Genomic DNA, 23,705 nt, shown 5'->3' on the forward strand with positions numbered 1-23,705 from the left:
GCAATTTCAATTACCCTACCATTCACTGGGAAAACTACTCGAGTACAAATTCCCAGGCCCAGCACTTCCTGGAATTCACCAACTCAAATGCCCTGGATCAGCTAGTAAACTCCCCTACTAGAGATAAAAACATATTGGACCTGGTCATCACCAATATGGGTGACAGGTGTTCCACACCAGAGGTCAACCTGTCACTGGTTAGATCAGACCATAAACTAATCACTCTGAATGTCCACACCCCACAACCAACCCCAACTAAGGAAACCACAGTAAAAGACTTTTCTAAAGCAAACTTCACCTTACTTAAGACAGAGGTGGTAAGTTTCACAGCCCCCACGCTAAAGGATAACATTGCCCAAGATGCAGAAACCTTTACAAATGCACTCTATGAGCACCTACAAGGATGCATGGATCATGTCATCCCTAGCAAAACCAAGACTCACTCCTCTAAGTTTGCTGGACCCCTGCAATAAACAGGCTATACAATAGAAGGAGGAAACTAGTTCAGAAAAAAAGCAAATCCCAAGAAGGAAAGACATCCCTGATCAGTATCAGTAAGAAACTAAGGTCCCTCATGAAATCATCCAAGGCTAACTTTGAAAGAAAAATAGCCAAGGATTCAAATGATAACCACAAAGCCTTCTTTAGCTATGTTAAGACTCTAAGTGGCAACTCGCAGATATGCACTGAACCAGTGCAAAATAGCACAAAATATACTGTACCTACTGATATTGCCAACATCCTGGCAGATAGATTCAGTGCAAACCTCACCCCCCCTCTCACCTCCAAAAGGGCCCACAACAATACCGGAAAAGTGTAGTGTCCCAAAAATCACAGATGCACAGGTGAAAACAGCCCTTTCAAAAGCCAAAAACACAGCGTCAATGGGACCAGATGGTGTCCCAGGCTGCGTCTTGCACGAACTACAGAACAAACTAACCCCCCACCTAAACATGCTGTTCAACCTCAGCCTCTCCATAGGCTACGTGCCCATAGAAGGTTGCACAGCAATGATTATTCCTCTCCACAAAGGAGGGGCCACAACTGACCCTGGTAACTATCACCCCATAAGCCTGACTAGCCTGGTCTGCAAGGCTATGGAGCGCATCATCATGGAACTCATTAACAAAGACATTGGGAACCTCCAAACACTTGACCTGACCAAGTTCAGCTTTGTTAAGGGCAGATCATGCCTATTAAACCTGGTTGACTTCTTCAAGACAGTCACCAAGGCCATAGACGAGGGAAAGGTGGTTCACACAGCCTACCTTGACCTCGCCAAGGCTTTCAACACCATTCCCCACTTGGGTATTACAGAAAAACTCACCAGCCTGAACATAAACCCCTATGTCATGAGATGGGTTGCCAACTGGCTTACAGACAGAACTCACATGGTAAGAATAGCGAGCTCCAGGTCCGACTCTAAACCAGTCACAAGTGGAGTCCCGCAAGGCTCGGTCCTGGGACCCCTACTGTTTGGCATATGCTTCTCAGAAGTACAGGCAAACACAGGAGGACTATGGCTAACCAAGTTCGCTGATGGCTACAAACTGGGAGCCACAATTGACTCTCCGGCTGACACGGACATCCTCCAAAAGGAACTTACTGAGACGGACACCTGATGTCAAAGTCATGGCCTCAAGCTAAATGCCAAAAAATGCATAGTCATCCCATTTGGGAAAAACAAAACACCCACAAATTACCACATAGGTGGCAGCCCCCTTAATACAGAAGAGGTAATAAGAGATCTGGGGACGCAGATAGATAGTAATCTCTCCTTTGACAATCATATTAGCAAAGTAGTTAGGAAATCCTTCTATGTGGCCCATCTAATTACTAAAGGGTTTGCATCTAGAAATAAAGAGGTTATAGTGCCCCTCTACTCGTCACTCATTAGACCCATCATAGAGTACAATGCCCCATTTGGGATGTACCTCACAAGACACTTCCAACAGCTGGAAAGACCACAAAAGTACCTCACCAAGAGGATTACTGGCCTCAAACATATGTCCTATGCAGCCCAACTGAAAAAACTCCAGCTGTACTCAGTGGCATATCGCTTACTCAGAGGTGATCTCTGCATGACTTACAAAGCCATGTCCAACTCAGAATTGATGGACATGCTCCACCTAAAGAAATCCAAGTCATTGCTAGCCACGCGCTCTAGTGAGCTAAACCTCACCACAACAATAAATAGAACATGCTGATGGGATAGATTCCTATCACAGAGATTCCCCATGCTTTGGAACAAAATTGCAAATTACATCAGGCAGAGCCCCTCACTAACACTCTTCAAGAGCAACCTTGACGAGTGGATGGGTAACAGAAAATACACACCTGGGATCACTTCATTGGCTCTGCTTGACAGAGGATCAGTTAATTAATAAATGGGGCAGTGAAAGCTGACAAACTCTGGCTAGGCTTATAAATGCCCTCAGGCAGATAGCCTAGTACCTACCTATGAACCTATAAACCTATTAAATGTGCCTCCTGCTTTTTCCTCTTTAATTTGCATTGTAAGTCGGTTGTTTTCCTTTATATTTCTTTTCTTGATGAAACTGCTGAGGATAAGTTGTTTGTTTCTATAAAATGTTTTATTCTGATTTGCAGTGCATTTTTAAACTAAACAGTAGGAATTGTATACTTTTTAAAATGACACTACTTTACTATTCTTTTCTAAATAAAAAATATTATTATTTCAGCTGGCTGACCAGATATATCATTGGAAGGCTTATTAACCCGGTTCTGGCATCCTCCTTGTAAGTCTGGCCAAACTCCAACTTCATCCACTCTAGCAATTAATGTTTTATTCTCCAGGTGATCATATCGTTTGGAAAATAATGTGAATTGTCTTGAATCTATTCTAAAGCTGAGTTTGAAAAGAAAATATGTGGGTTAAATAATTAAAATTCTAACAACTAAGATACTAGGCACCCTGGTAGAATCACAAAATCAATAGGCTGTATAATAGAAGGAAGAAAATCATGGCAAAAAAATAGGAGGTGCAGCACCTAGCAGGATAAAAGTACTCTCATCAAACTAAACAAACAACTCAATTGAAAATAAAGTCTACCAAAGCCAAATTTGAGGTAAATTTGGCCTCCAAAGCCAAGGACCACCACAAGGCATTCTTTAGCTATGTCCGCAACCTCAAAGGCAATACACAATTGTGTGCAGAGCTCATTGTTAATGGAGCCACCTATACTGAGCCAAAAGATATAGCAAACCTACTGACGGATAAAGTAATCTCCAACTTTACTCCTCTTTCACCCCATCCTTCCCTCAGAAAATACCATCAGAAATAACTCCCCCTGCTATCACTATGGAAAAGGTCAGTAATGCAATCTCTAAAGCCAAGAAAACTGCATCAGTGGGCCCAAACAATATCCCAGATTGCCTTCTAAATAGCATGGACCCATCAGGCTGTATGGAATTGCTATTCACCTTTACCCTCCAAACAGGCTTCCTGCCTCATGAATGGAGAACAGCAGCACTCATCTCTCTGCACAAAGGTGGACCATCTATAGACCCTGGAAACTAGAGACCCATGAGTCTCACTAGTCTTAAATGCAAAGCCATGAAAAGAATTAACATGAAAATGATCAATAATGATATAGTAAAACCCCAGACACTGGACCCAACCCAGTTTGGTTTCACCAAGGGCAGATCATACCTACTCAACCTGGTAGACTTCTTTGATAAGGTCACCAAAGCAATGGATGAGGTAAAAAATGGTTCACACACTGCCTACCTTGACCTGGCCAAGGCATTGGACAAAATACCACACCTGGGCATTGTTGACAAATTCAGGAGGTTAGATACAAATCCATATGTCATCCAGTGGATAGCCAAATGGCTCATAGACAAGACCTAGGAAATTAGAATTGGGAAGTCCATCTCTACAAAGATGCCAGTCACAAGTGGAATCCCTCAGGGATTGGTCCTTGGACCATTCCTTTTTGGCATTTACTTCTCCGAAGGCAAGGCCAATGTCAGTGATCTCCAGCTGACTAAATTTACAGATAATTGCAAATTAGGAGCTGTCATTGAATCCCACACTGACACAACTGTTCTCCAGGATACAGGCAAATAACTGGTGTCAGAGCAATGGACTAAAATATATATGCCAAGAAATGCATAATAGTATCCTTCAGGAAGTCATCCACCCCACATATTGACAACACACCCCTTAGAGTTTACCCAGTAGTCAGGGACTTAGGGACACACATAGACAGTAATCTATCCTTCGACCATCACACATCTACAGTAATGAGGAAATCATTCTATGTTGCACAGCTTATAAACAAAGGTATGACATCTAGGTCCAAGGAAGTCATTGTTCCACTGCATTTGGCATTCATCAGACCTATCATTGAGTACAATGCACTCTTTCATATGCACCTAACCAGGCATATCCAACAATTGGTGTGTCCACAGAGGTTCTTCAGTAAAAAAATACAGGGTATAAGTAAAACATCCTATGTAGACCACCTCAAGGCCACATCCCTGTATTCTGTCTCCTGCCAGCTGTTGAGGGGAGCTCTATGCCTGGCATGCACAGCATTGTCAGACCCCACTCTGATGGGCCTCCTGCATATCCACAAAATAAACAGTACCAGAATTACCCATTCTAAAGACTTAAACCTTGCCTGTGATATAAATAGGACCTGCTGGAGAGACAGGTATGTATCCCAGAGACTACCTGGTCTCTGGAACAGGCTTTCCATCCATGTGAAGCAGAGTTCCTCCCTAAGCAAATTAAAGTGAAACTTGGACAACTGGATGGGGAACAGGAAATTCATCCCTGGCTTGGCACCTTTGTCTCTAATGGACACAGGCAACCTGTAAAAGGTCCATCTCCCAGACCCCATGCCTGTAAATGTTTAATCTCCTAAGCCTCTGCTTGCGCTTGTCAAGAGTACCAGAACTAGTCAGATATTTGGGATGCATGGCTAGGCTTAAAAAGGCCCTTGTGGTCGTAAGCCTAGTAAACACCTATGAACCTATGAATTTTACCATATTCACCCAGTAAACTAGAGTCATTCTTAGAAGATAAACTAGCCATTGAGATAGCTTTCCCACTTTGGTTTGGTATTGATAATGAGATTGTTATAGAACCAGACTTATGTGAATAATGCCAGGCTTGTGTATATAAAGGATACATGCATCCCATCAGCTTTCTTGGGGGGTAGAGACTCTGAATCTGGACACTGACTACTTTCAAAACACTGGAAGAAGGGTGGTAAACTGGTGCTACTGTTCACTGCAAATATGGGAGCCTCATTTGTATATTGCTTATTAGGAGAAGGGGATTTCAAATAGGCCAAATGAAAATTTCTTCCATAATACCTAAAAGTCTTAGTAAAAGAAATATCTTCTCATAGAATCCCTGAAGAATGAGAGGAAGAAATCTCCTCAAAAGAATACTTAGCTGAAGAATAATGTATCTATGTCATACAAAACTCCATTGTCTTCACTAGATGATTAGAAGGAGTTAGTTTTTACCTTTCTTTTTCTCCTCTTGAACCTTAACAGCTGTCTCCAAATGTTTTCATCCCTGTGTTCTGTCTACACACTAACAGCACTCTGATGAAGATACTATCATGGCTAGGCTTAAAAAGGCCCTTGTGGTCATTAGCCTAGTAAACACGTATGAACCTCTGAACCTATGAACATAAAGCCCTACTATTTCATCACACTTTCCTTGACTATATCAATGTATTCTCTTGCAAAAGTCCTCTTATAGTCAAAAGATAGCTACATCAAAACAGAGGCTGAATTAAAAACAGTTATAATGGGTGTAGTATTGGTAAATATAGCTTATGTTCTAGGTTCATCCACCACTGTATCCTCTGTATTTAATATAACCACAGGTAGTACCAATGTAGGTAGCCATAATGGTGCTCCTAAGCTCTTATCGTTTGCCAGATCTGAAGTCAAAGAGAAGGATTTTGTTACTTATGATAATGATCACATGCCCCTGGTTTTGGGAGTTAAATATTTAAATATTCACCCCCTCCTTAATAGGGGGACCAGCACTTGAGGATTTACATTTGTTAAGGTCTTTTTGCTGGCAATATTCTGATGCCTGTTGTGAAGGAAGTGAAAAAGAACAGAAATGTGTAAATTAACTCTATGCCTATGTAAGTGTATGTTTCATGGTGGAGATTGGGATATACAGAGCTGACTTACAAATTCTGAGAAAATAAGTAAGAAACGTTTTACAAGTTTGTTTACCAAAACTAGAAGACAGCATGTCTGCAGCTGGAGTTTCTGTTTATTGTTTGAAACAGAGATACTTATGGGTTTCAGGGGTAAAGGTGTTTGGCAGTTTTATGATTTCCAGTTAAGATAGAATTGTCAGCTTCTGAGAGATAAGTATTTTTAACAGAAACATGTTAAATGTTAAGTCCCTGCTAGCCTAGGAAACTAGATACAGGTGACAAGAATAATGTAATCTGGGATGACCTAGCAGAAATGTTTGTTAGTAATTTAAAAACTCTCTCTCAGGAGGAAAAGAGTGCATTTTCTATCTTGTTTGTGGACCTAGCAGAACATCCACTTATCAGCACTTGTCTTACTCTGTAAGTAAGATTTAGGTAAAGTATTTCTCTTACAGATAGATAGGAATATAACAAGAGTAGTCTACATGTTTTCTATACTTATGTGATACTGTCCTACAATGTTGCTTTTAAGTATTTCCTGTATTTTTGAACTCTGTTGTCGCTGTGCTGAGTTAATGAGTATTGTCTTGTGTTTTTATTATTTATTATTAAATATATTTAAACCTTTTAATTGTGGCTGGTTTTGTCTGGAGATATTTAAGCTCTTAGAGTACTTGCATGTATTTTGTGATACTGTACACGCCACTCCTAAATAGTCTTGCTGTTCTGCACACTTACCATTTGGATAACAGTAACATTATGCAGTAGAACTGGGCACCCTTTGGTAAGGGTCTTAAAGTAGCTGATAAGGGGTTCTGGTGGCAGTCGGTACTACCTTATGGTCTGGGCAGAAGGGGCCATAGCTAGTAAACCTGTGCCAGCCTTTCCCAGGTGTGTGTTTATATATAAATCAAATCCCAAAGTGAATGTGTGTGTGTGTGTGTGTGTGTGTGTGTGTGTGTGTGTGTGTGTGTGTGTGTGTGTGTGTGTGTGTGTGTGTGTGTGCTACTTGGGCAGGGACACAAAGCACTGTTTGGACAGAGAGAGTGCTGGGAGGACTTGGCTTGGAAGCCTAGCCAAGGACTCAACTCTATAGATGTGCCAGTAGGGAGTCTGATTGAGTTTCCGGAGAGAGAGGGAAAAACCAGCCCCAGACTGACTGTGATCTCTGTGCACTCTTAAGGGAAATTGTACTTTACTGTGTGTGTACTTGTTATCTTCCCAATGTGGACATTCCTCACTGGTATTAGTGGTGAGGATTGAGGCTCCTTGATTACTGGGAAAGTGCACGGGCATCACACCTGTTTTATTCACTGCACTTGCCTAACTGACCTAGGTCATGGCTGAAAATGGTCCTTGGACCAGTTCACTTACTTGATTAAAATAACTAAATAAATAAGTATGAACAAGATCACTAAAGCTATTCATTTACATCATACTTATAAATGTAACTTCATAACTTTGCCATCTTTCAACATGCAGACCCCAGACCCATAATATAACTCTCTCTTTAGTGATCTACATAAACTATATACACAGTATCACATCACAGTTTGTTTCACTTTTGTTTAGGCTGGAAGTAGATTTTATACATTTATTACAGAACTCGTGAGTTAGCTAGTTAGTCAGATAGATAGAATACAGTTTGTAACCAGATTGGTCATATTGGGCATTGCTTATTTGCAAATCATTTCAAAGAACACAATTTCCACTTACACTACCATATAGCTGGTAACAGCCTTTTGCATTGTATAGCTGTTATGGAGTTCACACACTGCTACAGAACAGAAACTGGGTTAATAGAGTACAGGACACATTATCCAAATCAATAGAATGCAAGACAAGCAGATAACAAGGAAGAAAAGCAGCATCTGATTAACATATATTGGCAGTAAACTACATGCCATATAGGCATTACGTATCACATGCATTGCTACAGATAGCTAGTACTAATGGCTATTAGAATTAAGTTCTAGTGTGGAGAAAGTACAACAGATGACCACAATGCAATAATGCAAGATAAACGACAAACAGTACTATCAATCACTGTTAACAAAGAGAATGAAATCATTAATAATTAGTCAGTATGGTAAGTGCTAGATCTGAAGAGTGTGGCTGACCCATTTTTAAGCTTTTAAACTATCAATAACTGAGCTGAGTCCCCACACTGGATGATAATATAACTCCATTTGACTTGAGCTGTCGAATAAGAGTGCACTTTTGGAACACATTCTTCAAATTATGTTGCTTATCTTTATAAATAAGCCTGTTGTCTGGAGTAAAATTTCAGTAGATTAGTTTATTACCTAAGCTCATTCAGCCTAGATCTATAAATGCAATACATCTGTGTTTTTTTCCAGGTGTTCAGAAATAAATCAAACCATCAAATTTCATGTTCCTAACCCTCTAGCACCTATGGTGCTAGTCACACATGGAAGGACCACCAAATGTCATCCAAGGAGAAAATAATGTAATCATAGTGCAGTGACTGGACTCTTCATTAAGGTAGCTCACTACAGTGTGAAAAGCCCCTATTTGCTTGTGCACCTTGGCCATGGTTGTGAGAATGTGGTCTTTAAAGGATTGAACTTGGTCAATTTAAACTACTAAGTTCTTTGTAATAGAAACAACTGCTGTTTTACTCTCATTCTGAGTATGAGGCCTGACAGGAAGAAGGTGTTTATGATTCAACAGCATGACATTCACATTTGTTGATTTAGTCAAAAGCTACAGGCTTATAGCTCGCATTTACGTTTTAAATATATCCTGTCCTAACGCTGCAGAATCTGCACACTGATTAAAGATCATGTCATCAGCACACACTGACAGGGCCGTCTTACAATGCTACAGTACATCATTAACACATATTGAGAACACTGTTGCAAAAACACACTCCAAGGAATAAACAAGCCCAATATAACCCACCAAATGTAAATCCTGAGAAATGGACTCACAAAGTGGAATGTATGATTAGGATTATGACCCATGTTAGAAGATCAAATAATCAGGACCAAGATCGAGTAGCTTAGTTTGGAAGAATAAGTCTGTAGACCTCTTGCAGTACACATTCACAGCTAATTAATTAATTAATGTGAGAACTCCTGGCTGCAAAATAACACAGACAAAAAGCTGTTTCTGAAAAGTGACTGCTATCATCTTCATTTTTGTTACAGCCTACAAGCAAAGATATGGCCTTCGCAGCTAGTGATTTAACCCATAAACAAGAAAAGAAAACTCTGCTGTGACTGCCAAATGTGGTTTCAAAAACTAAGCAAATGTCTGTGTGAAAGCTGAAAACACCACCACAGGCTACTGAAAATTATGCTCTTTAAAATAAAATAAAAAATGTAATAGTTAAGACTTAAAATAAGGCATAAAGCAATAAAACAAAGCCCTTTTTAATTAAATGTGATAGGTGGTTTCAGCTAAAAGTCTTCTTCAGATCTGCCTTATTTTAAGTCTTAACTATTAAAGTTTTTATTTTATTTTAAAGAGCATCATTTCCAGTAGCTTGTGGTGGTGTATTTCAGCTTTCACACAGTGATTTAACCCATGGCACCAGACCTGACTTTCTCATTTGGATACTGTATTTGTTATGACTCTAGCAGATGCCACAAAAGCAGTGAAGAATTATGTCTATATTGTCCTGTGTTACTTTTCACATTCTCATATTAAGAGAATAGAGAGTTTAAAGTGTAGCACCACAAATGTTTATTATTAAATCAATATGCTCTGTTAATGTATATTAGGAAAATAAAGATTGCTGAGCTACAAAATGAGGAGGGTTATGGTGTAAATCATAATAAATTTTGCCACTTTCCAAACACTAGATTTAACATCATCAACACAGAGAAAAAGAAAATTTTATTTAAATGTCAGACGTAATTTGGCAAACGTGAGCTCAAAAATACAGAATCTGATGATTATTTTTGTATCAAGATAAAATAACTTACCTCAAGCAGTATATTATAAGAATTACAAACATTATGGAAGCTATGCAAATGATAAAAAGAAAACAATATGTGTTCAATAACCCATTTACTATTTCCTAAATAACTTTAAAATTACAGCTCATCTCGATGACATCTGCTGGATGACTCTTGTTTTCCATATTCAGAAGGTTTTACCATCATCCAGGCGTATTTGCACAGGTGTTCTTTGTTACAGTCTTTCTGCCAGTAAATAACGTTCCTGCGATTCAGGTTGGCACCAGCACAAGAGTCATACCACCACCCTCCACCTGCTGTGCCACGGTATTCGAGTTTGGCACAGTTCTGAAAATAGTTATCATTATCACTGTCTTTAGTCGTGAACTTCTGATTGTCATGCAGGTAGGCATCCGTATCTTGTGTCAGAGCATCGACAGCAGTTCCTTCATACAAACCCAACCTGATTTTATACTTTAACTTCTCATTTTCAATTCGAAAAGGGTCATACTCTCCCCATTTAATCTCTGCATTCATATCAACTAACTTTATTGCCAGCTTATACCTTCCTCCTTTGTTGGTCAGCTCATACATGTATTGATTTCCTAGCCAGTGATCTCCCGTAACAAAACCAAATCCTTGCTTGTAGTCCTCCCAGCTCCTATCAAAATCTACTGTGCTGTTGACTGTAATATGCTGAATTACAGTCCAACCACCACTCTGCATATCACAATACGCGACAATGGGCTCTTTTCCTGGTTTAATAATGTAAAGGCCATTGTTTGCATTGCCATCAGCATTTCGGTAAAGTTCAAAACAGTCACTTGGAAATTCTGAAACAAATCAGAGTTAACAACATTATTAAAAATCAACCCAACAGACACTTTCTACCAAATAGAAGAATTATACAATAGTGATATTTTCATTTCATCATTTATTTATTATACTGAAATATCAGAAGGAACAAAACTCTTATTATAAGTACGGCACATACATGAAATTCCACATATGTTTACAATGATTCTGCTGAGTCATCCAGTTGAGGCAACATCCAGACAAATCAATCAAAGGAGGTTAGAAAGGATTGAGAAAAGATAGCATAACAAATTACAGAAAAAGAATGGGAAGATATTTGTAGAGCTGCTGAGTATACAAGAAAGTCCATAAGGTTTAGGACTTTTGCATGAATCTGTGTCATTACGTACCTTTCCTCAAGTAGCTAGTATATGTTGGAGATGTGATGGAGGGGAGAGAGAGAGTCAGAGAGAGGAAATTTGGAACATGTTGTTTGGGAATGTAATGAACAGATGGATTTTAAAAATTCCCTACAAAATACTTTGACAGAAATGGAGGTAGAAAAAAATTATAGTAACTAAGGAAATGATTCTTTTGAATTAGGATGAAGGATTTTGATTGCATAGGCATTGTAAGACCTTACTAATTTTAATGTCATTGGTGGCCAAAAAAAGCAATTATTAGAAAATTGGGATCAAAATCTAAGCCAACTGAAATGGAAGCATTGGATATTGTAAAGCAGCTCAAATAATTGGAGAGGAACTTGATGCCTGGCTCTATGTCACAGAGGGCTAGAGCTCTCTCTGTGACCCAGGTGACCGGGGTTTGATTAGTGGCCCCAGCACTGCTGAAACCAGGCAGGGACAGGAAGAGGAAGAAGTGAAGAGGTGTGTCTCAATTGCATCTCTCAGTGGGTGGAAGGTGTTTACTCTGGGGGATACTGAATAGTGCCATTTCCCTGGCAGGGGCATGGCCACTTGAAAAGAACACTCCTTGCAGAAGTGGGGGCACATCCTGCACTGATGATTCTCACTGGTGCCTAGCCAGGAGCACACAAGTTAGGGCTGCAGAGAAAACAAGAAAATGCAAATACCCCAGTGGCTGTCTAGACGATGGATGATCCTAATTGTCTCTCACTCCAGTGATGGGGAATGAATGGGCTGATTGCCTGGGGAGGGGGGGTTGATGGTTGACAAATATTGAGGGCAATGTGTCACCAAAAAAGGGAAGGAGCAAATTTCTCTGAAATGGACTTTCTGGGACCAATACATGTAAACACCTAGAAGGAGGAGTGAAGTTTAACAGAAGGTAGGAAATGAGAAATTTATGGAATGATAAGTGCAGGAAATTGTTAAACATGTATATAATATATATATATATATATAAAAAAAAAAAATTATATATATATATATATATATATATATATATATATATATATATAAATATATATATATGTATAGAGAGAGAGCAAAAGAATAAAAATGGAAACTATTATTAAGATTTGTTTTCTTGTCTATTAAAGCATGTGAGCTCACATGGCAACTTAAAAAACTTAACATGTGATACTTTAATATAAAGATTCTTAAAAAAGTCTCAACCAGACAAACAAAAATTTTGAAGAAATTTTTACAGAAGGGAACCCCCATATGATCTCTGCTTAAATATACTAACACTGTGGATGCACAATTACAGGAAAAACTGAAAAACTCTAAAAGGTTGAATTTCTGCAGGTACATTAATAGAAAACATGCTGGCAGTGATTCTCCGTGAGATACAGCAATCACTGAGTTGCATCTCATGGAAATGTATTCAACAACCTGCAACTTCAGTCTCTTTACACTCAACAAAAGGTAGGCAGACCATTTACATGAAGCAATACCTAGACTGAATTACAAGCAGATTAATAGGGTGAAAATATATAATTATTAAGTTAGTAGTTAATATGTGCCCCTTTCTCTCTCTCTCTCTCTCTCTCTACATATATATATATGACTACTTCACTATATCGAAATAACATCATCAAATTTTAATTCATTGAGACTAGTTCAACGAAACCTCACTATATCAACAACTCAAATCATCAAGTCCCATTTCATTGAACCTACTATCCAAATTGCACAGGATGCTACAGTCAGAGCACCTTCTCAACTGACAAACATAATTTAACAAAAAAAATAGTTGTCAACAGTTATGCAAGGGGGTATGTCCCCCACAACTCCTGTTTATTTTATATACCAACTCCGAGATCGCACTACAGTGGGGGTAAGGGTAAATTTTCCAATCCCCACTGTACCGCGATCTCCATTCAAAATGTTAAACAGCAATAAAGTTTTTCTTACATACTGTTTTGCAATGCAGGAACTGCTCTTATAAGCGCAGTGCAATCATCCATAACTGACTACTATAGCAACGGTACTAAAAACTGTAAGCCAAGTTATGTCTTTTTGAGTACTATCTATTTATTTTCACAATCCTTTCTGGGAATGTCTGCAAGATTAGGTTCAATGAAAGGGGATTTGATGATTTGCGTTGTCAGTATAGTGGGGTTTCAATGAACTGGTCTCAATGAATTAAAATTCCACAATGTTATATTTCGATATAGTGAAGTAGACTCATACATATAGTAGTGCAATCTCGGAGTTGGTATATTAAAGTTACAGGGGGTGTACCTCCTGCTAGCAGTTGAAAGGGAATTTTATGTTACTTTGTTATGGTTTTATTCCGATGTCGAGATTTTGGCTGTGGGTGATATGGTGTCGGCCATGTGGTTGTCGGTGTTGTGAGCTTTCGATCTTGTCAGGTAGATCTATATATATATATATATATATATATATATATATATATATATATATATATATATATAAAACAAGGTGGCAACATTAGTCAACACCAACAAGCGGATAGCTCTGCCATGGCACATAGTCTGTGATCCATGTTCTCCTATTTTGAGGATACTGCACACCATAATAGATCCCCCAAAGCAGTTGGTTTGTACAACTCTTCCCCCTATAGGGCACCATATAGAGTCTGTGCTGCTGCCCACAGCTCCATTCATTGGTGAGTTTGAGATAGAAACACTCAGCATGTTTTTCAGATGTGGGTGGAACCCCACAGAGACACACGGAGAACATGCAAACTCCAAACAGGAATTAGTCAGAGGTCAGGATGAAACCTTGTACCTTGTGTATGGGAGGCAAAGACCTTAACCATTATGCCAATTGGTCCCTTACAGTGTTTGGTCTCACAGAGGGGCTCCCAGCTGGAGTGGGTGTACACCAGGGTTCAACTCTGAGCCCATTGCTGTTCATACTGGTGATGGACTACATTAGTAAACAGGTTGGAGGAGACAGATCAACAAAGTTGCTGCATGCAGACAATGTGGCAGTACAGGCAGACTCTGAGCTAGAACTTCAGCAAAGAATAGGAGAATGGAATGCAAATCTGAAGGCACATGGGATGAAACTAAGCACTGATAAGACAGTAGTAATGGCAGCAAACTGGAGAAATCAGAAGAAGCTAAGAAATGAGATAGAAGGGAAGATAGTGGAACAGGTAAATATCTTCAAGTATCTGGGAGGGGTGGTTAAGGAGAAGGGGAGACTGAACGAAGAGGTCAAAACTAGAATCAGAGGGGCTGCAGCCAACTGGCATAGAGTCTATGACAGAAGAATGCCAAAGAAGCTGAAAAGTAAGATGTATAAGACAGTGGTTCAACCAGTACTACTGTATGGTACAGAAACCTGGCAATAAAGGGAGAGCAGATGAAGAAACTAGAGCTTATGGAAATGAAGTGCCTGAGAAGGGCTGTAGGATGCACACTCTGGGACAGATGAAGAAATGACATAAGAGCAGAAGCCAAAGTAGTTCCAATTGCAGAAAAGATCAAAGAGAACAGATTACGGTGGTTTGGAGATGTGCAGAAAAACAGAAGAATGTCTGGTGAAGAAGACTTGGGACAGACAGGAAGAAGGTAAAAGGAAACAAGGATTCCAGCAAAGATGTGGATGGATTGTTTGAAAAGATCTGCAACAGTCAGGCATGATTGTTGAAGAAGGCAGGAGTAGGGCATTGAATCGAGAGAGATGGCGACAGTTAACATGATTCCCCACCCCATGTAGAAAATGGGAAAAAGAGCACTGGTGGTGATGATGATGATGATGATGATGATGATGATGATGATAAAAAGGTGGCTTATTAAGTTAGCTCTATGTGATTGAGATCTAGGCTGAGTGTGTGTGTGTGTGTGTGTGTGTGTGTGTGTGTGTGTGTGTGTGTGTGTGTGTGTGTGTGTGTGTGTGTGTGTGTGAATGCATGCATGTGCACCTGAACTACAAGAACATTTTTTTTTTCTTGGTCCTCAACTCTGAAGGACTTTTGGTTTGGTCCCTAGCTCTGGCTGGGGGTGGGTGGTTGTATCAGTTTGGAGATTTCTCAGGATGCCAACTGAATTAGGTGTAGCTCTGACTTGGATTAATGCAGTTCAATAAAACTATATTTGATTTTTGATGTATTCAGTTCTTAAAACACACTGAGTTTTTAACCATGGTGGCAATGTTAATATGGTTATTCAAAGCTGAAATAATATCAGGAACAAATAAACAGGACAAACCAGTATTTGGAGAGAAGGAAAACAAATGTGCAGTGTGCACACAGACTTAAAAAGTATATTTGTCCTCAACTGCATCACATAGTCCCTTTGAGGTTGGTTGGGCCTTGGGCTAGCAATCAGAGCCCGTAAAACCCATAACTGCTACGGAAACAACGAGTGCTGAAAGGTGCTTGTTGCCCAATGTACCACATGGTGCGGGAAAGAGAGATCATCACATAGCAAATAAATTATTATACGACATTCCTTCACTAGAAAACCAGACATAAAATGATGCAAACTAAATTTACGACACTGGACACTACACAATCTGTTAAAGCAACTTCAAGATATACCTAATCTAAAAAAAGGAACTTGTATTTTTTTGCCAGGATCTACCTGAATCAGATAAAGGAACAGCAACTTAATGACAATATTTACTTGAACTGTAAAACTGCTGTATCAAGGTGTTCTCTGTAGAATATGCCAAGGCAACTGGATATTTTGGAACAAGTTTTTCCCAATGCTGATGCTTTTCTAACCTGTACTATTACTGCATGTTTAATGTTGCTATGTGTATATAAAAACAAATGTAAACTGTACAAACCCATTTTATAGTAGTATTTACCATTCTGGGCTATGGTTAAAAATGGTCCAAGGACAAGCCTGTCTCCCTAGTAAATACATTTAAAGCCGAATAAAATAAATAAACTCAGCAAAGAGTGTATAAGAAAAAAAAAATCAAAACTTTCTATGATTTCTTGAGGCCATATGTCTTAGAACATAATTCCACAGTAAATAAATTCTCTGAATGGACAGCTTAAGTGCAAAGTATTTATTTAATTAATTATTTATTTATTTTGACATTTGTTAACTTTGTACGTCCGACTGAGCAAGAGCCCGTTTTCAGTGGAGGCCCGGGGGGAAAGTCCCATATACATACAGATTCCTAATTACAGATAGCAGTAGTTACAGGACATACATGAGTTATTAATTACAAGTTTGACACACTTAGATGGATTAAATACACATCAAATGCTTCATGTAGAATGTAGTGCATAAGTAATTGTTACAGTAGGATGGAGAGAGAAAGCAAGCAGATGTTACAGGTAGTTAGATGAAATAAACTGCAGGAAGAAAAACTGTGATTTGAGACATATTTGTTGAATACAACTCTTCAACAAAAGTACATGATTTGAAAACATAAAAAATATGCATTTTGCAGGGGGTTAAGCTCACCTGTATCCCTATATTGGTGGCTTCAACTCCCACAATACCTTACTTTATTATTCTTGCTCTGAGCTCACTGTACCACGGAGAAACAGTGATTATTAATAGAGCAGCAGTACCTCTGTTGTTCTCCAGAAGGCTGTGAGCTTAAAGTATACAGTTTGAGGACTAACAAACTGCTCCTATTTGGAGCAACAGCACCGAAGCAACTGCTAGCTCAATCAGTTCTACTTGAACAATCTTGCATCAGGCAATTAAATCTACGCCAGAAAATCATAATAAATCAAAAATTATAAACCATCTGAAATGTTCCAACTCTGAACTGTCTGTATGACAATAACGCACTGTTAAAAATTTTTCATAATGCATTTGTATGAGGTTTAAAGAAATGTGAAACCATGACATCAAAATTCATTATCCTCTCCAGGTTCCATGGCATAGAGATGGAGCTCAGACTACAACCCAAATGACTCAAGTTTGACTATCAGTTTGGCCCTGGAAAAGCCAGGTAAGGGGAGCAGGAAGGAGTGGCTTCACCAGCTCACCCACTCTGGGAGGGAGGGAGGGATTTCTGGCTGTAATATGATACACCCCCAGTGATGGGGCACTGTCATAATTGAGCTGCAGATTGCTGTTAGCATATCAGCATTGAAGTGTTGAATTTCAATAGACAGCAAAACTCGCACTCCAAAATTTTCAGTATTTTACTTTGCAGCAATATTTACTGTTTCTTAGCAACTAAATAAACAAGCAGTTTGAATCCCAAGTTATTTGAGCAAACAGCTTGTACCCTTTAGGAATAATACATTTCAGAGATTAGGAGTCTTCATATGGAAACTTAGCATATATAACAGAGTGAGAAGTTACCCAGATTCCACATTAAAAATTTTAACACAATAAAAGTAAGGCTGTATGAATGTTCATAGGTTTATAAACTCACAGGTAAGTACTAGACAACAAATCTGCAAACCATTATAAGCTTATCTAATAACCCAATTCAAAAATTCCCGTCCAGCCCCAAGGATGCCTAAACAAGACAAGACAGACTGCGGGAGGAATTAAAGGCTGTCCATCCAGTTATCTAAGCTTACCTTGAAAGTGGCAAAGGTGCTTCTCTGCTTGATATATAGTGGATATTTGTTCCAGAGATGAAAGATATTTTGGGATCTGAGTCTATTATACCAATATGCCTTGTTTATCTGTTGATGAAGGCTTAATTCCACTAACCTGGTATTTGAGGTACCATTTCTTCTTTGAATGAAATGAAGGTTAAAAAATGAAGGTTAAACAGTGCTGGAACTTTCATGGCTCAAAAGGCTAGACACAGATCACCATTGAGTTCAGATACGGGCCTGCCAGTCTATCCAGATAACTAAGATTTTTGAAGCCTCTGATCCTTTTAGTTATGCATCACTGAGGTCTCTCAGGTTGATATGTTTAAACAAACACATGCCAAAAGCTGCACTATATTCAATAATGGGGAGAATTTAGACTTCTTTGGATCTAATGGAGATGCCTTTAAAAATCAGATGTACCAGAGAGAAGGCTTTCTGATTTACTGTGGAGACAAGATGTTAAAATAACAAATAATCAACAGTGTCTTATTGGAAGGGTGTGGTACCTATGTGGCATGTGAAAATGTTTTGTTTACCAAAATAAACTATACTACATTATTTTTAACATTTAATTTCAGACCATTGCCCTTGCATCTCTTGTTAACTTGTTCTAACCCATGTTGGAGCAACTGTGTGTCAGGAAAAGACTGACTAATAACAAAGATAATCATAGGGCAGGAGTGTTGGGCTGAAGGTCTGAAAATACATACCAAAAGAAGAGGGCCTAACACACTGAACCTGGTACACCACTGGTAACTGTCTTGCTTTCAGAAGTGGCACCTAAAGCTCTAACTACATAGGTTCTGTCAGACAATCAGTTAGCTATCCACTGCACAACTTGATTTATATTCAGATTCAGAAATCTGTCAATAATGCCTGCATGGAGAATAGTGTTAAAAGCCTGGGATAAGACCAGGTATCTACTGTAGATACTGCATAACTGCTATCTACTGTTCTGGTTACTCTTTCAACAAAATGAATGTGGTTAAGGAGGCAGGACCTTCCTTTGAAGTTTGAGATAAAATGTTCCATAGTGAGACTAATGAGTCTATAGTTACAAAGTTCCATGGATGGGCCTCCCTTGTGTAATAGCATTATAACAGCTGTTCTTCAGGCTTCAGGAATATAACCACTGAAAAGGCTTAGATTAAAGAGGTTAAGTAGAGGTTCAGATAGGCCATATCTAGCACTGATAATCAGGCAACTTGGTATGTTATCACAGTCCATAGATCTGATGTTTCTAGATTTTGACAGAACCTGTTTCATAGTAATTAAAGGGGTGGCTGTGACTGTGGAACCTGTGCAATAGCTATAACCATGGATAGAAAAAAATTTGCACTACATTTGTTAACTAGGATATTAATTATTTCCTTTTGGTCAGAATATGCATTATTATTGTGGACTAGCCCTAGACATTGTCAGCTCTTAACTTCCTGTCATGGTTAAAGAAAGATTTGTAGTCATTTATGGTTTTAGTGGCTATTTTAAGTTCATTCTAAGCTTTGAGCTTCTTAAAACTTCCCTTAAACTCTACAAGTTTGCTTAAGTGTGGTCTTAAGATATGGTAGAATGAGACCTATTGCATGCATTAAACAATTTATTTTTCTTGTTATATAATTTATTTATATAGGTATTCCACCACAGGGATTTGTTGATAAATGTTATACTTGTTGTGGATATGGACTGCATTACCAATGGAACTATTTAATTGGGAGTATAAGTCAGAGGCATAAGTAGCGGCTTTAGCAATGGGATACTGTGGAGGAGCATTACAGCAAAATTTATTTAGGTCATCAAGTAACTGAAAAAGGTTTGCTTCTGAGAAATCCTTAAACACAGAGGAATTTCCTTGGTAGTTTGTGGAAACTGTGGGCATAAATAGGCTTCATTTTTTGAGGGTAAATTACATCTGATGAAGTCTTTGAAGTGGATGAAAATGCGGTGTTATATTAAAGCATTTATGTGTGTTGTATCCTTCATGCTGATTATTAAAGTTGATTAATACTTGGTTGTGTGTGGACAGTCCTTCCTTAAGTGCCTACTTTGTTGGATTATTAGTATTTGCTTCTTTTGGGCACTTTTTCTTAAACATAGTGGTATTTACAGGGAAAGGACTAGCAGTTTTAAAAGAAAAGATTGCTAATTTGTGGTCTGATTTAACAAGACAGAATGATACATGTGGAGATGTGCAAGAAGCGGCCATATTTGTGACTTGATTAAGGATTTTGAGGCCTGTAGTATAAAAGTTAACATTTGTAATGTCAAGGAAGCACTGGGCATGCTGGCCATTGGCAGTGTAGGTCTGTCAGTTTATTGATGGATAATTTAAGTCCTCCAGTAGAAAGGTATTAGGTTTAATGGGAATTTCAGCTAATGTGTCATGATAGCTATCATGTTCAGAAGGGGACAAAGAAGGTATTTTATAGAATAATTAATGGTGATTAGTTTTATTTTATTTATTTATTTATTTATTTATTTGCAGTTGGTTTACCAGGATAGTCCATTGGGCCAAATGAACCCATTTTCAATGGAGTCCTGGGGAGAAAAGCTCCAAATAAGGTTACAGTAGGATTTACATCCATATTACAATAATTACAAGAATTTTACAAATATAATATACAATATGTGGTAGCCAGAGTACTGTTCACATTAAAGTTAGAGCAAACACTTTTAGGAAGAACAACTGGTGGTAAACATTTTAGATGATACAGTCTAGAAGGTAAGCATTTCAATTTAGAAAAGTAAGAAACAATTGCAACAGAGCTGACAATGTAGTGAACAAAAATTGTTTTTTTTTTTTCAGTATGGATCATGAAGGATGTGAGCATGAGCATTCCCACCGGGAAAGTAGGTGAGAGTGAAGAGATTTTTTGAATGTAAGGTGGTTGAAAGTGGTGCGAATGGCAGGAGGTAGGGAGTTCCAGAGTCGTGCAAAGCTAAAGTTTAGGAGATTTTTACCAGGGGGACGCTTTGGTTTATATAATTCGATTAGATTTTGGTTGTTAGATCTAAGTACCCTGCTGGGAAGGTGAAATTTAAATGCAGAAGAAAGAGATGGACAGAGGTCAGGTTTGAAAATGAGCTTATGAGCAAGAGTAAGTTGAGAATAGATAAGTTGGTTAGGAAGTTCAAGCCATTTTAATTTATGGAGTGAAGAGCAGTGATGGCTTGAAGATTTATGGCTGGTAGCGAATTTAGCAATTTTATTGTAACAGGAGGAAAGTTTTGTTTTAAGGGAAGATTGGATGTTGGTTAGGAGAGGGGCTCCGTATAGAAGAGAGGGAATGAGGTAGAGAGTGATTTTAGTGGAGGGTGTAAGGTAGCGATTTTGTCGGTATAGCATGCCTAGTTTTTGATGTGTTTTTTTTATGTTGTGTTGAATGTGATAGTTGAATTTAAGGTGACTGTCTATTTGAACACCAAGTAATTTAGCATTGGACACCAATTCCAGGGATGTGTTGTTGTGGCTGTTAATTAATAGAGAATTAGTACTGGTAGAGATGTGTTTAGAGGGGGTAAATACCATTAGTTTGGTTTTAGAGGCATTAAGAACAAGGTGGTTATCTTTCATCCAAAGTTCAGTGGAAGAGAATGCATCTTGTGTAGCTTTGTAGTACTGGGAAGGATGTAGCAGTGCAGATGATAGTTGAATCATCTGCGTATTGGATAACGCTGGAGAATGGAATAGAGTTGTGGAAGTCGTTGATGAATATATTAAATAGGAGAGGACCCAGTATGGAGCCCTGGGGAACTCGGTTGGGGTATTTAGAAAGAGGATGTGGCCTTTTCCATTTTACTGCTTGATGTCTATTTGATAAGTAGCTAGAGAACCAGGACAGTGAGGAAGGAGATAAGTTGAGTTGAGAGAGTTTGGTTAGAAGGAGCTTGTGAGAGATAGTGTCAAAGGCCTTTGAAAGATCAAGTAAGAGGTAGAGACAATATGACCTGAGTCCGAGCTTTATTTACAGTTTCTATGAAGGAGAGGAGGGCTGACATAGTGCTGTGGCCAGGTCTAAAACCATGCTGAGTTGGAGTGAGCAGATTATTGCCCAAGAGGTAAGGTAGTAGCTGTAAATGGATACACTTTTCTAGGAATTTAGAGATGGGGATAGGATAGCTATGGGAGGAAGTTTGCAATATTGTTATTATTTCCACCTTTGTGTAAAGGTATGATGTAAGCCTTTTTCCAGATTTGGGGTACCATGTTTTCTTGGATAGGCGGTTAATTAGTATACTGATGGGGTGAGCTATGGCCTCAGCAGAAATGCTGAGGAAGTAAGAAGGAATGTTGTCAGGGCATTGGAGCATGGTTTTAGTTTTAGTAAAAGTTTTTTTTATTGTGGTTGTTGGAATTGGTTTTAGTGATAGAGGTGTGTGAAGAGGGGGTGATAGAGATGGAGAGGAGTGGTAGTAGAGTTGGAGGAGTGGGGTGACTATCAGTTTGGCCCTGGAAAAGCCAGGTAAGGGGAGCAGGAAGGAGTGGCTTCACCAGCTCACCCACTCTGGGAGGGAGGGAGGGATTTCTGGCTGTAATATGATACACCCCCAGTGATGGGGCACTGTCATAATTGGGCTGCAGATTGCTGTTAGCATATCAGCATTGAAGTGTTGAATTTCAATAGACAGCAAAACTCGCACTTCAAAATTTTCAGTATTTTACTTTGCAGCAATATTTACTGTTTCTTAGCAACTAAATAAACAAGCAGTTTGAATCCCAAGTTATTTGAGCAAACAGCTTGTACCCTTTAGGAATAATACATTTCAGAGATTAGGAGTCTTCATATGGAAACTTAGCATATATAACAGAGTGAGAAGTTACCCAGATTCCACATTAAAAATTTTAACACAATAAAAGTAAGGCTGTATGAATGTTCATAGGTTTATAAACTCACAGGTAAGTACTAGACAACAATTCTGCAAACCATTATAAGCTTATCTAATAACCCAATTCAAAAATTCCCGTCCAGCCCCAAGGATGCCTAAACAAGACAAGACAGACTGCGGGAGGAATTAAAGGCTGTCCATCCAGTTATCTAAGCTTACCTTGAAAGTGGCAAAGGTGCTTCTCTGCTTGATATATAGTGGATATTTGTTCCAGAGATGAAAGATATTTTGGGATACGAGTCTATTATACCAATATGCCTTGTTTATCTGTTGATGAAGGCTTAATTCCACTAACCTGGTATTTGAGGTACCATTTCTTCTTTGAATGAAATGAAGGTTAAAAAATGAAGGTTAAACAGTGCTGGAACTTTCATGGCTCAAAAGGCTAGACACAGATCACCACTGAGTTCAGATACGGGCCTGCCAGTCTATCCAGATAACTAAGATTTTTGAAGCCTCTGATCCTTTTAGTTATGCATCACTGAGGTCTCTCAGGTTGATATGTTTAAACAAACACATGCCAAAAGCTGCACTATATTCAATAATGGGGAGAATTTAGACTTCTTTGGATCTAATGGAGATGCCTTTAAAAATCAGATGTACCAGAGAGAAGGCTTTCTGATTTACTGTGGAGACAAGATGTTAAAATAACAAATAATCAACAGTGTCTTATTGGAAGGGTGTGGTACCTATGTGGCATGTGAAAATGTTTTGTTTACCAAAATAAACTATACTACATTATTTTTAACATTTAATTTCAGACCATTGCCCTTGCATCTCTTGTTAACTTGTTCTAACCCATGTTGGAGCAACTGTGTGTCAGGGAAAGACTGACTAATAACAAAGATAATCATAGGGCAGGAGTGTTGGGCTGAAGGTCTGAGAAATACATACCAAAAAGAAGAGGGCCTAACACACTGAACCTGGTACACCACTGGTAACTGTCTTGCTTTCAGAAGTGGCACCTAAAGCTCTAACTACATAGGTTCTGTCAGACAATCAGTTA

The 23,705-nt window shown here is 38.8% G+C and overlaps 1 protein-coding gene across 1 annotated transcript in view; it reads right to left on the reverse strand.

The window, feature by feature from the left end:
* Positions 1–10,007: 10,007 nt before the first annotated feature.
* Positions 10,008–23,705, reverse strand: part of LOC122804348 (fibrinogen-like protein 1-like protein) — a 169,801-nt gene continuing 156,103 nt past the window's right edge. The window contains exon 3 of the mRNA XM_044074159.1: positions 10,008–10,923. Coding sequence (XP_043930094.1) covers positions 10,229–10,923 — 695 coding nt within the window. The 3' untranslated portion in view covers positions 10,008–10,228. The remainder of the gene's footprint in view (positions 10,924–23,705) is intronic.

The sequence above is a fragment of the Protopterus annectens genome, chromosome 6.part0 (genome assembly GCF_019279795.1).
Source record: "Protopterus annectens isolate FY-2018-M chromosome 6.part0, PAN1.0, whole genome shotgun sequence".
NCBI lineage: Eukaryota > Metazoa > Chordata > Ceratodontiformes > Protopteridae > Protopterus > Protopterus annectens.